Below are 18,032 nucleotides of genomic sequence, written 5' to 3' on the forward strand. Positions count from 1 at the left end.
CACACACACACACACACACACACACACACACACACACCCTTCTCATTTCCGGGTGCTTGTTTGATACCTGGTGGGGATACTATTCAGGTGTCCCCAATCTGCTCTCTTTGTGTGTGTGTGTGTGTGTGTGCGCATGACCTCAGCTATATGTGTGCACGTGTGCGCTTGTGTGTTTTGGGGGTAACAGATGTGGTTTTACACTCTCATTACCATGTGAATGAGAGCCCAGCTCCCCAGATTGGCTCAGAGCAGTGAGGAAGAAGAGTCCTCACCCCGCCCCTCCTCACCCTCCTGTGGCCCCTCACCTGGACCTCCATCCCCCTAGTTCATAGCGTCTGATCTCTTTAGTCTATCTGAGATCCCTGCTCAACTCCCCCCTTCTGTTGCCCCCTTCCCCGTACACACCAGGACGTAGACGTGTGCGTGTACTCCCAGACACTGATCGACCTTTAAACAGCTGCTGACTGGCAGAGTTTTATGGCGGCTGGAGGTCTCGCTCCCTCATGTTTTTACATTTCATTGTCAGCCACAGTTCATGAGGTTTCACTGCTATTATTAATAAAACTTTTTTTTTTTTTTTACCTCACGTATCCATTGTTGCCTAAGAGGTAAAATGAGCCCTGGAGGGCCACAGATATGGCCACAGCAGTGTCAGGAGACTGAACTTCAACCTTGATTGGTCAGCTTCTTTATTGCTTAAACCTTTTGGTGACTGGAAAAACTGTTGACAATTCAAGGTGAAAAGTGAAAAAATGTCTTGCAGGCTTTAAGTAAATGAAGCAACTTTTATTACACAATAGGAATTTACCCTCTCATCCAGGAATAAATGTGTTATTTTTAATTAATCCTCAGGTTGAAATCCTCCAGATTTTTAGTCAAATTAAAAGATGAACATCAAGTGCTGTTTTTTATGTCCTTTTACAAAATAGATGCACTTAATAAAGGAGAGCCATCATTTGTTTCTTTTCAATGAATGGATCTTATTCTCCTCTCTCTCCGAGCAGGAAATAAAAAAAATCATCAAAAGCTTCTGTGAGCCCGTAATTACAGCTCAGGTTCTGCTTAACTGTTATTAACAAAAAAGTACAGTAATCTGGCCTGGCAGTGCAATATGTTACCGTAGCTTTCTAATTAATCTTACAGGGAGTGTAATAAATTTAAAATATCAGATTGGTGCAATACTGTATATAGATTTATTAAAGCTTTTAATCAGTCCTGGCAAAATTAATTTTGCAATGATTGCTTACATTTGAATTTGCATATACTTAGTGTGAGTAATTTATTTTTATAGATTCTTTTTTATTAAAATGAAGCACGTGTGGCCCGTCAGGGATGAAGAATGGCTGGATTTTTACTTCTGCACGCTGCGAATGGGAAGAGTTTCTCTGCAGGTGTGTGAGGGAAGGTGACGCACTCTTTAGTGTCTGATAAACCAGCCTGACCGTTCAACTCAGACTTCTCTTTCGGCCTGTCATAAGGTTGAAAAATAAATGAATCTTCCATTTGCACAGACATATATATGAATGTACATTCATTCAGGTGAATGTGTAGATTTTCTTGGGTCTCAGTCCTGGATCATCCTGATCCTCCCGTTCCTTGTTTTCTTCTCCGAAACACTCACTACGACACAGGGCCCACAGAGAGAAGAGACACTGAGGTACACAGGAACACAGATGCACACTCCCACACACTCACACACTCGTAAACACACACACACACACACACTCATGCAGTAAAACACACAAGTAGTGTAGCACTTCCAAGGCAGATAAGGGTGATTCACAAACAGATGAACCCAAAGCAGATGTGTCATCATGGTGGCGGCAAAGTACTGCAAGGCCACACTGGCTCACATGGTTTCCTGCACACACACACACACCCACACACACACACAGCGAGGTTCTATTTTTGATACACAGACTCGACAACAGAAGGTTCTCTGTATCAGTTTGGCAGCACCGTCACAATTCACGCAAAATCTGACATGACGCAAGATCTCCATTCATCACGTGTGTTACACTTAAATGTGTCTCCATATAGACATTCACAGGTGTGTGTGTGTGTGTGTGTGTCTTACATGTGTGAAAGTCTGTTCCTATTTTTCTACAGACCGTTTTAACTTGTGTTTTTCTGTATCTATTTCTGGTCCTGCATGTAGGTGCACATATCTGGGCCTAAGTTCGAGTGTGTCTGTCTGTGTGTGTGTGTGTGTGTGTGTGTGTAGACCAGGGCGTGGACAACTTGTGTCATTGAGCCACAGTATCCCTCTGAGACAAGGCTTGAGGACGAGGTGTGGAAACGAACTGAGGGAGAGAGACAGAGAGGGAGAGAGAGAGGGAGAGACTCAGGACCATTGAGAAATAGGAACAACTCAGATAAGGGTCTGAGCTTATGTCACACACACACACACACACACACACGCATACTGCTATCAGAAACCCATTATTATTGGAGCGAGCTGACCACAGGAGAACCCAGAGAACCACTCTGAGATAGGCTCCACAGGGACGAGTCATGAATTAAATCTTTCTATTACAGGTAACCGTTCCCTCCTCCCAAAAGAATACATACAAAAGGGAAACGTTCAGGTGCTGGTGATCTTGTCCATCGAATACGAGATCAGTTCTTTTCATGTACCCCAGAATATAAAAAACGTATATATTTTTCAACGAAATTCAAAAACGACTGATGATATTTTCGACTTGTAAATATTTTAATTTGTTATGGATGAAAATGTGCAAATCACATTTCAGTCCAAAGTACGCTGCTCTCCTCCATTTTCTTTTTCAAATATGCGTGTTTGTGGCATTATTATTCAGCTGCTAACATGCATGTAAACACAGATCTCCCCTCTTATTATGGCAAGACAGATTCCACACATCTGCTTTATTAGCGGTGTTTTCAACTGCATATTAACATGCAGGTGCTCTTGTTACAGTCGACGCCTCCACTGCTGCCTGTTCTTCTCACATTTACATTTACACACTGCTACACACACACACACACGCACGGGCACACAAAGAGCCACAAATTTCTAATAGTTTAAAGTACTCAGTGCATTCATTCAGCTCGCAGCATTGAAAAGAGGTCTTTATGGTGAAAGGGAAATTAGCAATGGTCTCCCTTTATGTGTGTAAGAAGCACCGCTTTGGCTGCAAAGACTCCAAAACTGGAAGCAGTTCATCCAGCAAACGTTTTCTTTTTTCTTCAGTGCGTGCCTGTGTGTGTGTGTGTGTGTGTGTGTGTGTATATTTGGTTAGTTACAGTAATTACGGCCCAATAACTGACAGCCAAAACCAGGCAGGAGAAAGTAGAAGGGGGCTGTTTTTTTTTTTCTTCCTCTCAGTCACGCGCAGCCTCACTGACGAACATCTGCTGAGAGATTTGCATATTAATTAACCCATATTAACTCTAATTATTCAGGGAAATTATCAAATAAATTAAATTTTCTAATTTTAACCATTTTCCCCCCTTACTTCTCATTGCCTGCCGTGTGTCAGGGTAACATTAGGATGCAGGGGGAGCTCACCTGTGATAAAAAAAAAAAAATTATATANAATCTTAGAAATACCCAGTTATAACCCCCACCCCCTTACATACACACACACATATATATTTTCCTCCCATCCTTTCCCTTCCTCTGTTCTTCTCTGAATTCTCCCTCCCACTCTCCTGGCCTGGGAGTCCTGAGGGCAGCCAGGGGAAGCTTTTGTGTGTCCTTTATATTCTTCGTCTTTGGCTTGTGTGACGAGGAGGAGGCGGTGGTGTTGGTAGTGGCGGTGGCGATGGCGGCGGTGGTGATGGTGGAGCACGGGGTCTTACTTTCAAACATTTGTTGGAGGCAGGAACATGTGTGAACTACGGGGTAAGAAGGGGAGGAGGGGTCCGGGCAGGGACACAGATGGTGGATCCATGCGGGACTGAGCAAAGGTGGGACCTCTGAGCTGTTGAGCAAACCTTTTAGCTTTTTTTTTCTTCTTCTTGCCCAACCTGTTGCTTTGGCCTCCTGGGCAAATAAAAGGGAATTTAATCGAATTAGAGTCAGCTCTGTCGGCCAGGGGCTCCTTCATGGACCAAAATAGTATAATTGTTATGGATATTGAACAACTTGGTTAAAATTTCCGTGGTAACAATATGTTCCTTCAGCACTTGTTTTTAAACCTCTGTTTACAAAATTCTATAGTTTATGCTTTTTAATAAACAGACTACAAGATGGTTGCTACAGGTGGTGTAATATTTAAATATTTGGAAATCCAGATTTTGACTGGCTGGGCCAGTGGACATTAAAATATATTAATTTAATTCATATATTAATCAATTAAATTAACACATTAATTTTATTTTATATATATACACACAGCCATTGATTTTTGAAATTGATTTTTAAATATATGTATATATGGCATTATATTATTTTAAATACTTATATATATATATTGTGTGTATATCAATAGCCATAGATCAGTATACATTTTTTTATTTTATTTAGCTGAATATAGAATAGCCTTTTAACAAATCATGTTGCTCAAACACAGGTCACTTTCGTGGCGACACCCCCCACTTCTTTATAGACGTAGAGGTGTCCAGACAAAAACATACTCTCCAAGGTTGCATTTACACTTCACTGAGTTTTCACCATTCATCGTCTCTCCTTATTCCCTCCCACCCCCAGCCCCAACTCCTCTGTGGCCCTCGCTTTGCTTTCCCTCTTTCTCTTTTTCTGTCTCTTTTAGTGCTTTTGTTTGCCCTCTGCCACCGTTTTTTTCGCCTTGGCCCTGACTTGCCCCTCCGTGCAGGATCGCACCATTGTACAGAGACAAGATAGCTAAAAAATATATACAAACATGGCCGCACTGCTTTTGTCTCCCTTGAATTGTGTTTGGATTCACTCAGGAATGATGCTGGCCTTTCAAAGAAAATTAAAATTGGGGAATTGGAGACGTCAGCGAGTCAAGAATAAGTAATAATTGTGTTTTAGTTAAGATGCAGTGCTATTAAACTGTTTAAAACCAGGAACAATAGCAGACAAAAGGTCATCAGGGGAATGCTCTCCTGTTTGCCATACCCAAAGGCAGCGACCTTGCCTCCGCCCAATGCCCTCCTTCAAACACAGACAAGCTCACACACACTTACAGGAACTCACTCCTGCTTTCCCGTCTTCCTCCCAGCCATCCAGGTGATCTACCGGGCTCACATTCATAAGACAAGGAATGAGTGCGAGCAGTTATCGTCCAATAGGGAGAATGTCCTGGCTCATTATAGACGTAGGAGGCCGATCATGTCACCTGGAGCTAAGCCTCGACACTCGACTTTAAAAAGTCAGCTGGGGTTAGCGTGAGAGCGTGAACGTGGGTGTTAGTCATTCTTCCCCGCAGCCATCACCATTACTATTGGCCTGACAAACACAAAGCGCTCTTTCTCTGCGGCTCGCAGACTTAAGCAGGAAGAGCTTTCGGTTCAGCTTCCTCTGGGCACAGAGCAACTACTTGGGGATCGTTAAATGAATGTGATTATACACCTTATATACCTGTAGGCACTGTGATATGGCTTTCTTAAGACTGTGCAGGTGCAGCACCACTCAACTCATCACCGGTGGTTGTACAGGAGATACTTTTTAATCTAAAAATGTTCAAAGCAAAGCAAGAGATTTGTGCAATTTTTTTTTTTACATTTGATACATGATTCCTGTTTGCACAATATCTGGGTAGTCCTTTAGATAATTGGGAGTATAAACAGTCTCTTCCTCATCTTTATACTCTATGACATATTTTTCTACACACAACTTGGAAGACGATCGATTCTTCACTGGTTGTAAGAAATGCACCTTGAAAAGCAAACACATCTTAGCCAGCAGGTGACATAGTTGTTAGGCTAAATATAGTCCAGAGCCATTCTGTTCTATCTAGTTATGCAATTTCAAATCATCAAAATTATCGAGCCAAAACCAGGGCCGAAACTAATTTTGAACTCTGTGGACAATAGCAATAAGTCACCAACTGTTTTCTACATAAAGCTGAAAGTCTGCTTTTGGTTCTGTCCGGTCTATGATGTTACACAAAATGCAAATTATTAAAACGTCAGTGACTCAGGTTCAAACCAATTTAAATTTTCTCCCACAAACACATGCATGGGGTCACCATCAAAGACTCAAACTGGTGTCTGCATATTCCTCAGAGTGACTTCGGGGGTCTTTGAATGCAGCATGTGGCCCGACAACTGTTGTCAAAATCATGCACACAGACACACACACAAAAATGTCTCTGGGTTTTGACTTGTAAAAATGAAAGTCATTTCTGTTTCACGAAGCCATTTGTTCACTGTCAAACCCAATGCTTTACAGATTAACTTATTTTAATCTTCGCTGTCTGTTAGCCAGTGCTGAATAACAGCCACTGGCTGCTCAGTACCTGTAGAACAAAACTCTCTCTTTATTTATCTCATTAAAGCAACAAAAGGGATTTAACAAGACTATTTTTCCCGTTGCTTCTTGTTGCTCTCCATCAGGCTGTCACTTCTGATGCTTGTAGGCATCATAATCAATATTCAATATTCCACTCCTCCTCGTACTTTTTTGAGTGACAGTATAATGCCAGGGCAATGAAAGGGTTATGTCAGATAGTTTAAAGCCCCCGATATTAAACAAAATTGTGTTGTTACATGTGTCACTTTAATTATCTACAGTACTCAAGTCAAAGAGAGACTCCCTTTATTTACCTTCAACGGTGAGGGAGATTAAAAAAAAAAACAAACAAAAAAAACAAACAAAAAAAAAAACAGGTAGTGTAAGTCTTTAAAGTGTCAGCCGTAATTGCTTTTGTTGAGTGTGACACTTAAGGTAAGAAAGGGAGAACAGAGAGGCATTTGTGGAGAAAAACATCATGTTTTCTTTGTCTTTTTCTCCTCAGCAAACACAAAAGGCCGATTAAGAGGGAGGATAGAGGGTGCGGGTGAGGGTGGGGGTGTTGGGGGGGTAACTGCCTGAGAAATATTAGTAGGTTAGAATTACTTTGTTGCATGACACAATACCAATAGATGCTTCATGCTCGGAGAGGGAGAGGCTCCTGTCAACGGTGGCAACTAAACAATGGTGGCTTTCTCCATGTTAGTACTACGCATTTGATTTGACAAGCACCACACTGTCATTTTGCCTTCCTGGAGGTATACGTTGAATGCGGAGAAGACAAGTTGATGTTCGCAAGAAGGAGAAGAAGAAAAAAAAAGATTGCATCCACTGTAACTTTCGGAGACAGTTCAACGCCCCCGTGCTGAAAATTGTTCAGAAACTTGAGGACAGTACGTCATGAGAGATAAGAAAAAAACAGCAGGAGGCTTGAAAAGGTTGAAAAATAAAAGACAAGCTCCACGTCTTTTTCTTTTCTTCCTAGTCATGCCTCAAAAGTTAGTTTGAGAAAAGTCCACAATGTTGCATTCCCTCATTCTTACGTGGGAGTTTAGAAGTCAGACCGGTGCTCGTTGCTGTGGTGGATGTAAACAAAAAGAAGCTCCCTCACTTCTTTTATTGGCAGAGAATGGGCCCCTTTAAAACCTGTCCAGCCTTAGATAATTTCATTCAGCCAGCCCCTGCTCTTCCGTCATTGAATCTGCATCCAGAGATCAGGTTCACAGTGACGGGTTGATAGCTTCCCAAGCCTCTTGGCCTTTTGTTCTACCAGCCCCACGCTCTTGTTGCCCCCTCCTCAGGAGGTTTGGGGGGATACCGAGCTGATGGGACATTGCTAAGAAAAGACCAACACCTCAGGGTTGATATTTTCCCAACCCTACGGGTAGAGATATTTCCAAGTTTGATGGACCCTTAAGTCTGTGGTCGTGTAGATGTTTGATGTAAGAAGTTTAACTTTCCAAAAGGATTGTCGGCAGTGTCTCAATAGGGCACATTTTTAGTTGTACCAAGGTAGATGTAGACCACCCAGGAATCCCTAAAGTCTTTCTTCGCTCCTGGGTCTCCAGCTTTTGGGGTTTTGTCATCTCCAAGGGGCATTACTGAGTCTGAACTTGCCTAAACCCTTGTGATCACACCTCTTGAAAAGGTTTTGTTTCTTCTGTCGATTGGTATTCGAGGCAGGTCACCATGCTCCCACTCCCCTCCTCCTTCTTCTGCACCCCCTTGCCTGCCTGCCTACCACCCTCTCCCCCCCTTTGCCTTCCCTCCCACATTTGAAAGCCCTGTTTTCATTTTAATTTGCACCTGTTGTGCAGTTGTTCGGTGAAGGCAAGTGTGGACCAGTCAGTCGTACTGAGACGTGTTAGGAGGAGATGTGGAGAGGATTATCTTTTCATATGTATAATATCTGCAGAAATGTCATGCATGAACTTTCTGTTGTTGGCTCTCTGGGTTTCTGGGAAAGTTCAAGAGTCAGACGGAAATTTCAGGACTTCATGACAATATGTTTCATGCAAAGAAAAAAAAATGTAAGTCTTAAGATACAGCCCCTCCCTATGGAATTGCATATGGTGATTTCCACCAGAGACATGTTGACTTTTACAGCTTTTTTTTTTCAATTTAGTCAGAGACATAAATTCACTTTTTAAAAAAGCCTCCACCTTGTCTATAGTGGCTGAAACTTGGGGTCCTCCCATGATTAGCTCCAAGTACAGAAGATTCTTGCACGAGCTGCCAATGAGGTGTGTCTCCATGCCATGCTTTTGGCTCGCCTCATGCTCCATCTGTGCTCCTCCAGTAGGTCTTCTGACATCCCTTTCTGCCACGATTTACCCCGTGGCCTGTCGGCTGCCGATGGCGGTGAATAATTTGCACGAGAGCCACCTTTGATTGACTTTACAGGACCATATTTGAAGGCTGTCTATTTTAGGAAAAGCTGGCATATGTCTGGGACCTGACCTGTGAAACCAGACGGGCTCTTCTTGATGCTGCTATTGGGTTGTGTAACCTTGTGTGTGTTTGTGTGTGTGTGTATGAAAATGTGGTATGTACGTCAGTCTGTATCCCTGAATGCACGCAGTCAATGGGCCTCAAGGCCCTGTCGTGTTTGTAGATTTTCATATGTTAGAAAACATTTATATTTATGTTCATGGTTCAGTGGCGATGTAAATGTGAAGACATCCGGGGGATACGAGCAGTGAATAATCTGAATTACTACAGGTTATGAATACATAGCAGTAACATTTGTAATATTGTATGTGCAATGCAGAGCATTTCAAACGTGATGGGTATGCTCCAAAGCAGAGCCGTGCCTGAAAGGTGCAGCACATTGGTATCCGTGGTATGTGAGCAGCACTGAAAATTAGTGGCTATTTTGACTCGCATCTCCTCGACAGCTGTCTGCCCTCCGCTGTGGTTCGGTCACAGATTCCAGTCGTGGATGCTGTAATTGGGGTGGAACCCACAAAAAGGGGAAAAAAATAAACGCCCATGCCTTGGAAAGGCACTGATGTGGGGTGTTGACCCTTTAGATTTTGGTGTACACCTTAGTTTAAAAACACAAGCTGCACACCATCCTCCCGCTGATTTGACGGTAATTTATGTGTACAGTTCAAAGACGTAGGCATTACAATATTGCGTTCGTATTAATAGAATGTTCTAAACAGACTCTTCTCCCATTTGTTTCTTCTGTGTTGCAGCTCTCAACTATGAGAACGTGGTGGAAACAGGCTCTGAAACAGAGGAGGAGGACAAGATGCCCGTGTCTGAGGAAGACCCCCTGATCAACGGTACAGGAAGTCCCGCGAGCCTCACCAACCCAGAGGCTTCTCCCCGCGCGGAGAGCCATGGCCTGCTGTCCAAGGAGGAGGAGGACGACGAGATGAGGGACAGCGGCGTGGAACACATTTGGCCCGACAACGACATGCTGAGTGCCTCAGTGGACGGTACTGGTGAGTGTTGATAATGTTACGTTCAAACTCTAAGATGACTAACATGGCTGGTCTAAATCTTCTAGCTTCTCCCTTAAACAATGTATGGAACTTCTCTTACTATTTGTTTCTGAGAAGAAACATCTGCTGTTCTTTCATCTTTAACCTTAAAGCTAAGGCACACTTTAACTGCACACCTTAACAAATTTCTATGACACACTTTTGCAAACATTACTGAAGCCTTGTCTCATGGCGACGCTCTAATGATGCTCGTTTTTATCAGATTGACACGATCAGCTGTTGCCGACTGAGATCGTTTGGTTGTATAAACAAAATGTCTGCTCTGAGATAACAAAACATTAAATATTTATTCATAGAAAAATGTGAATTTACAAAAAGAAATAGCAGTATAATTTAAACTTGTAGCCAGTATAGATGAAGAGAGTAGTTCCATTCCCTTAAATCATAGCAGCGTTCATTAACATTTCAGTTTTCATCAAACAATGCCCAGCACCATGTGATACCTCTTCAGTAACAAGTTGCTTAATCCCAGGCAGGTGATACCTTGCCTAACTTGACAGACTTATGGTCTTTTGCTGAGCAGCTCTGATTGCTGGGGCCCCAGTCATGGATGCTTGAAAGATAAATACTTTTAATTAGGGGGCAGAGTATAATCATTAAAGGAAGCCAGACTGCTGCAAAAAGTCATTAACAATCTTAAATGAAATTTTTATTTTTATGATAGCCATTTACATGTATAATAAGAGTCAATGATTCTTGGAAGCATGTGACAGGAACAGAGTACGGCGAGAAGTCATGTAAGACAGCCCATTTAAATGAGCAAGGCATCGCTATTCATTTCTGCTAATGAACTAGCTGTGCGCCGTGTCGAAAAACGGGAGAACATTCGGCAGTCTTAAATTTTAATATGGGGGAAAATTGCACATTTATTAGAGATGAATAAAAAAGAGTTAGCAGGAATCAACATTTGCTTTTTCCAAATAAAAGTTCCCCGTGGTTCCTTAAGGGACGGGAGAGGAAAAGACGGCCGGGTAAATAAATCAAGATAAAGAATAAACAAGCTGTCGATGCATACGGTAATTGTTTATTTGATAAAGACCTGCGGTGCCATAATGTCTGTAATTCAACTATGTTGCAATTCCCAGATAATATGCTTCTTGTGTGATAAAGTGTCTGACATATTTCAGAGAGCAAGTCGAGTTCATTAGAGCATTTGGGAGTCTCTTTCCCAATCTTGCGGGTGCTGCTTCCCAGGCTGCATTTTTTTTTCTTCCTTGGTGCCTAAGTGTCTACAGTGATACCTCAGCACATAACTTAGGCCTGAGATAAGTTAGCAGCCTCCCTTCTTCCTGCTAGGACTGATTTGTTCGTCACTCCTCTATCTATCAAGATTTGTTTCTTTTTTTTGTTTTGTTTTTCTCACTAACACAGGTCGTAGAAGTGTGTGACTCAGTGTAACTGATTACAAGTCATGGGAAACTTGTGAAATGCACGTCAAGCCTCAGACATGTCACACTAAAATGCCATTGTTCAGTTGTATTTACTTCACTTCACATCACTGCATGTGAGAGGAGTTTTTTACGTGAAGGAAGATTTTGATTTCAGGGCTCATGCCCCTCGTCTGTCACTGTCCTTGACATCCCGTCATCACTGCAGCTGAACACGATGTCCTGGAAAGTATGACATCATTATCGCTGAAGTACAGTTTAGAATGAAACACCTTTGTTCCTTTTTTGAAAATCTTCTCAGTTGCACCTTGTGTTCTATTCCAAAAACATATTTGTCGCTTTATTTTTTCAAACACTTTCCGTGCAGCATTTGCCAAATTTTCCCTTATGGTTTATAAGGGAATGATTTATCAAGTCTTTGCGTTATTAGTTTGACACCTACTAGTGCAGCAATTTCCCACATTATTTTTTCCACAAGAAGTGATATTGCGGATCACTTCCAAAACAGAATTTGAAAAAAGAAAACAAGAACAACAAAAAAAAAACACCCTTTCCTTTGGCTGTTAAATGTCCCAATGTTAAAGAATCGCTAGGCAGACAGAGAAATATGGCACAGACCGGTTTGGACTAAAAATATCAGATTTGGCTCAGTGTCCTTAAACCATTATTTAAAATCATATTGTTTTTCTCAGGTTCTGAAACTGTTAAAACTTTATTCCCTTGTGACAGACTGAGGATAAATGAGGCTAAATGCACAAAGGCAGAACTTTAAAGCTGAGCTCACGGCTCCAGTGTCCAGCCATAAAAGTAGGAATGTTTTCAAAATAAACAGCATCAGAGCCGCTATGAAAATAGGTGGAATTACGGTCTTGCCAAGGTATTCCGGACTCCTCCTGGGTCCCAGTGTCGGCTCTGCGACCTCCCCGTCCCTCTTCAAGAAAGTGTGTACCTTACCGCCTCAGGTCTTCTGTGATTTACTGCTGTGATTTACTGCTGACAAAACTCTCTTTCTGCAGCATTTGGTGGACAGACTAAGGTGCATATTTGTGGCATAAATGAATCAAGACCAAATCCCAAATTGTTTTTATTCTCGCCATATTTATGTCTCAACTTATAAAAGACTAACCCCCCCCCCCCCCCTCCCCACCTCTGCCCTGTTTGAATGCAGTTCAAATCCTGCATTTCTCCCTCCACATGTACATGTGCCAGGGGCCGTAGCAGAGAGGTGTGTGTGGTGTGAGCCCACCTCCTGCTGGAAGCAGCGATCCCTCCCTGTAAGCCACAGATAACAAAAGTTTTCCAAGGTAAACAGGGGAGAGTGAAGGACCAGTAAACCCCACTGGTCATCCCCCCTTTGCGTCACACCTAAAGTATGCAGCCAAATTTGATTACCAAGTGCAAACACGGTGCCTTCGAGGGCACAGAGCAGTGAGGGAGTTTGGACCAGTGTTCTGAGTGGAAGGACAGGCGGTTCTCAAACATGCTTATATCTGATTCCTTTACGTGTATATTTAAATCTGTTGCGGAGGCCCCTTTTTTAAATCTGTTTTGTTTTGTCGGAGCTTAATTTATGTTGTTTGAAACCCTTTTTTTTTGTACTGCGTCTGTGGTTTTGATGCCGTTTGGCAGACGTGCAATCAAACACACACAAGGGGGAAAATAAGTGGAGGAATAAAACACTTGCAAGAGAGAAAGTTAAACTAGGACATGCTCCTCCAGAGCGCTCTGTCATTATTGTATGGAGCCATTGACAGGGGTATTTATTATCTCACTGCACGAGCCCCAAATCACCCACAATTACCAAGGCCATTGTTTTAAACTGAAAATCAAAAACGGAAAGTCAAAATCTTTTTGCTTCTGACTTTTGCAAAAGGGCCAAGGAACCTGGTAGTATTATTAAGCATCAACCTGTCACTTTAGTTGTTGGACAGCGATGTGATAGTCAAATACATCAGGTCCTGCTGCAGTAAGTTTAAAAAAATAAAAATCTTCACAATGCAACACTTGTAACGTCCTTGCAGGAGCGGCAGAGCAAGAACAGATGCGTGTAAGGCACACAATATGTTTTTTCTCTCTCTCATTTTAATACAAAGCCCCCGTGTTCTCGGAAGCACCTTGATTTAATTTTTTACCGACGATGCAAGAAGGAGGGACCAGCGGGGGCTTCTTAAGCTGATTGTCCAGTCAGTGTCCTCCTTTTGACCGCAGAGGAATGAATTTGTCAGGAGAGGGCCGTGTTTATGAGCCTGTCAGCCCGCTGCTAATTTACCGCTGCCTCACCTGTGCCAGGACAATATCTGCCCATCTGCGCAAACTGGGCTGCCATTATCCTGATTGGCACTAAGAACCCAGTCTCTTCAAACGAAGATTCCTAGACTTTTAGTTCTCAAAGGAAGGGCTTTTCTGGGAGAAAAAAGCCCAAAGAGGATGGAACCAGGAATAGGCCTTTTTCAAAGCTTATTCTGTACACTTTTTTTTGTAAAATAACAGCCTCCTGGAGTTCCTGCTCCTGTTTTAAATGTTGTCTCTTTCACTGGGTTTCAGCCGTGACATCCTTCGCCAGAAACATTAATTCCTACGTCTCCTCCCACGTGAGGTTTACCCCAACCAATGAGGTTATTTCTGCCTCCAGAGCAGCTCTGCCTCTAAAAAATGTTTGTGCAACCAAAACTGTTAATTTGTGGTTCTGGGTTGCATTCTTTATGTTAGGGGCAAGACGCTAACTCTCTGCCAGGGGTTGTGGGGAAAAAAAAAAAGTGCATGTGCTAGATAAAAGCATCCACCAAATGACATATGATAAAACAAGCGTGATCCTGCATGCTGAGGATTGCAGCAGCGCCACAGCCAGGGAGTAATAAGCTCAGGCTGCGTGTTGGCTGGAGCTCCGTGATTGCTCAGGTGGATGTGCTCCATGTTGTATTTAATCACTCTGTTTGGCCACTGAAGCTTTCTTTGCCTCCCCCGTCGCTTGTTGTCGTGTTAAAGGTAAATAAGTCACTGTCTGGCCCAGACGATAGCATTCATTAGGCATGCTGAACAAAGCTGTGGCATGCCACGATGCACAGTGGTGCCTTCACTGCTTTCCCCCCGTACCTTCTTCCTAAGAGCCTCTTTGTCAGTGTTTGCTGGTTTCTGTCTGATGCATGGAGGTACTTAGCCACACTTATCTCACCCTGCATATCTCTTTCCCCGCTCCTCTGTTTCTGTGCAGATGAAATGAAAGATGATTTCGACAACCTAGGGCCTGATGCCACTTTACAGGCGGTTGGAAACGGTACAGGTGAGTTAACGCTTTTGTAGCACCTTTTTAAATGAAGAACGTAAAGCAACATCTGTAATTAGAAGGAAAAACATGTCCCGCTGACACGACTTCCACAAACACTTCAGCAAAACCCCTGGATGTTTATAGTCACAGCCAGAGTGTGTTGAAATTTATATTAGCCTTGATTATGCGTGCTGTTTTCACTTTTTCCTGTTAGCTAAATAAGTCTCTGCATGTGTGTGTGTCCTGACGCCAGTTCCTGGTGGAAAAGAACCCTACCTGCCATTTTTCATTAAGCCACCAAAGCTTATTTGCAGCCACAGGCTCCTCCCTTCCATGATATCATCCTGGCCACCCTGACGATTGGCCCCGGACACTGTTACAATAAACCAAACTCACCCCACAGAATGCCACGCAGCCCTGCCTCAAAACCCCCTTTGCTTTCAGCTTTAATTACTATAACTTTATGCTCATGGTGTTTTATTCTTCATATTTTTTCCTCCCCTCTGTTCTCAAAGTTCAAGCACAGCAAATGTTTTCCATTTCGCCTGCTCAAAGGACGTCTTTCTAAAAAAAAAAAAAAAGAAAAACAATACTGTGTGTGCGGCTGTGGAAGCTCCCTGTGACATATGATTTTATTTAAGGAAATCCGAGAAAGTTTGATCACATTCTTTGTGCCAAAGCACCCAGTGTGATCCAGGTGATTTCTGCCTTCACTGAAAGAAAAGATTTTTTTTTTCTTTTTAAATTTATTACAAAAACAAAGTAAAATAAATGCTTGCACTCATCAATACTGCACCGGGTTTTAAACCTTCAAACTAAAAATCAATCCTCTAATAAGACTGCAGTAAACAATGCTATCTCAGATTAAAAAGGAATCCATCGACACCCATGACATTTGGATGCCATTTTTTTGATAATCAAATGTCTCCTTCTCTGACCTTTCACAAATTGAGTCAGTTACTTTTTGGACCTCACCTTGGCTCGGGCTAAAAGCCTAATTAACAGGTGCTGAGGTCTAATGAGACATTTTTTCTTGGTGCGCTGTAGCCCGTGTGTCTGCGTGTTGAAAGTCAGCCATCCCCTTGACTAATGAAGGTAAAAAGCAGATTTCTCACAGCTCCAGTTTGTATTTAGAGGCAGCTATCTCCTCACTGCAGCTTAGGAGTTTCCCTGAAGAGAAGGGGACTGGGAAATAATTTGACAGCAACACATTGTGTGGCCTCAGCACTTTGGCTGGCTTAAGACACAGCTACGGTGTACACAGCTCTCTCTCTCTCGCTCTCTTTTAATCTTAATTCTTTTTTGTGCTGGATTGTGGTTTGTACTTGATAATCTGTTCGGTAAAAAAAAGCCCATACAATCTCTTGATTGACTTTATATGTGAAAGTCGATACAGAGAAACATTGCTCCCTTGCTGATTAAACCTGGCTCATGCATATATTTTCTTTTTTTTATTTTACAGTGCCCGAGACAATATCAGATTTTATGTCATGAGTAAATTAGGTAATTGGGTCTAGTTTGAGGGTTTGATTTTTTTCACATTGTTCCTCAGCAGCTCCTACTAGCTGCTTTATCTCTGACTTTTGGCCGCATTAAGTTACAACTCCTGTTTTAGCTCACACGGCGTGACAAGTAAAGCCTGTAATTTAGATGTATTCCCCCCAAAGCATGACTGTAATGTGTTGGGGTGGCTGTCTTCATCACATTTCCACCACAATGTCCCCCGATGTCCCCTTCTAAGATTTCTGGAGAATCCGATTTATTCCTCTGCCCTCTCTCCGTCAGTCTCCTCCTTCAGCGTCTTTCTCTTTTTCTTTCTTTCTCTCCTTCAGTCAAGAGCGTCAATTGCACTTCAGAGTTTGAGGACTTCTTCGCCAAGCGGAAGCTGGACGATGGTGACAGCCACGTAGTGAGCATTGCCGAATATTTGCAACGGGGTGACACGGCCATCATCTACCCAGAAGCCCCAGAGGAGCTGTCCCGTTTGGGAACACCAGAGGCCACAGGACCAGAGGAGAACGGTGTGTATTTTTTCATCACATGTTTTTTTAAGTGATTGAAGAAAAGTTTTGATTGAACACCTTAAATGAAACAGGCGTATGGCTTCTGTGGACGGCTTACAAACAGTGAGAGTAGAAAAGTGAAAGGCAGGGGGAAAAGTGAAGAAGTCTGGCTGCTCTGTCTGACACGGCTGGGCAGCTGTTGGTCCCACAGATTCGCCGGATGCCTTGGTGTTTACCTACAATCTTAAGCAACAGCTGGGCGGGGAGCTTGAAATCAGATAGTGCACCTCTGAAGCCTCCCAGAGGGAAAGAACTCGGGGTGCGGGGGCTGGAGAGTGTTGGTGGGATTGAATCAGAGGAGGCGAATATTTCATATTTCACAATATGAAGTGAGTGGCATTGAACAGAGAGTTTGTAGCAGTTTGGAAGAGATGAGAGTTCATGCTTTGCATTTTGTTCAAACGTGTGTGTGTGTGTGTGTGTGTAGTAATATGTGTCTGTACGTACTGTACACAAGACATGAGGCAAGTGAGAGGGACAGGAGAGAGCGAGTGTGTGAGTGTGTGTTATATGTCATGCTGCACAAGTGTTAGTGTAAGTTTGTGTGTGTGTGTGTGTGTGTGTGTGTGTGTGTGTGTGTGTGTGTAAGTGGAGGGAAGGAGGAGGTCGTAGTGTGGTGGATGCCAGCCTGACACTGAGGCTCTCATGTGGAGCAGATTGCACAGATAACTCCCATACCACTCTGGGCAGCCCGCCCATTTAGCTGCCATTGATTCGCTGACCTTTTGGCCTGCTTTCCCCTTCCCCTTCCTTCCAACACCACCTCCCTCCCTCCCTCCTCATCCCGCTGTCTCCCCCGTGCAGACCTGCCACCTGGAACGCCAGATGCCTTTGCCCAACTGTTGACCTGCCCCTACTGTGACCGGGGCTACAAGCGCTTGACTTCGCTGAAGGAGCACATCAAGTACCGCCATGAGAAGAACGAGGAGAACTTTGCCTGCCCCCTGTGCAACTACACGTTTGCTTACCGCACTCAGCTTGAGCGGCATATGGCCACACACAAACCTGCAAGGGATCAGGTGAGCAGAGTTCCAGTCTCTCATTTTCTCCCCGTCTTCGCCTTCTGTTCCTGTCCTGTTTTATTTCATTTCTAATGCACGCCGATCGCTCGGAGAAGAGAGATCATTTTTTCTTCTGATTGGCAATCATTATTAATTTTTCATGGTATTTTGAAGATGCAGCCCCCTTTAATGGTAATAACTTTAATTGAGGTCCTAAATGGTTTTTTGATGGCCCTCCCTGATATGATTTTCCAGTCTCGTGTTCACGATCCAATGATTGTGTTAATTTCCAATTTGGAAATTTTTATCAGCTCCTTAACTTCACTTCTGGCCTTTTTAATGTTCTTCTTGTGCAGCCCTGTAGTCGTAGCACTCCATCAAACTCCACCCCCCCCCCTCCCCC

General features: G+C 43.1%; 1 protein-coding gene across 9 annotated transcripts in view; it reads left to right on the forward strand.

The window, feature by feature from the left end:
* Window positions 1-18,032, forward strand: part of zeb2b (zinc finger E-box binding homeobox 2b) — an 81,296-nt gene that overhangs the window by 53,011 nt on the left and 10,253 nt on the right. For 6 of the 9 annotated variants that reach the window (XM_017038560.2, XM_017038562.2, XM_017038561.2 and 3 more), the window contains 4 exons: window positions 9,598-9,852; window positions 14,512-14,580; window positions 16,398-16,586; window positions 17,433-17,647. In XM_017038560.2, coding sequence (XP_016894049.1) covers window positions 9,598-9,852; window positions 14,512-14,580; window positions 16,398-16,586; window positions 17,433-17,647 — 728 coding nt within the window. The remainder of the gene's footprint in view (window positions 1-9,597; window positions 9,853-14,511; window positions 14,581-16,397; window positions 16,587-17,432; window positions 17,648-18,032) is intronic. The other 3 variants (XM_025062493.1, XM_025062495.1, XM_017038564.2) reach the window with 1 other exon arrangement.

Source organism: Cynoglossus semilaevis, chromosome 14 (genome assembly GCF_000523025.1).
Source record: "Cynoglossus semilaevis isolate Cse_v1.0 chromosome 14, Cse_v1.0, whole genome shotgun sequence".
NCBI lineage: Eukaryota > Metazoa > Chordata > Actinopteri > Pleuronectiformes > Cynoglossidae > Cynoglossus > Cynoglossus semilaevis.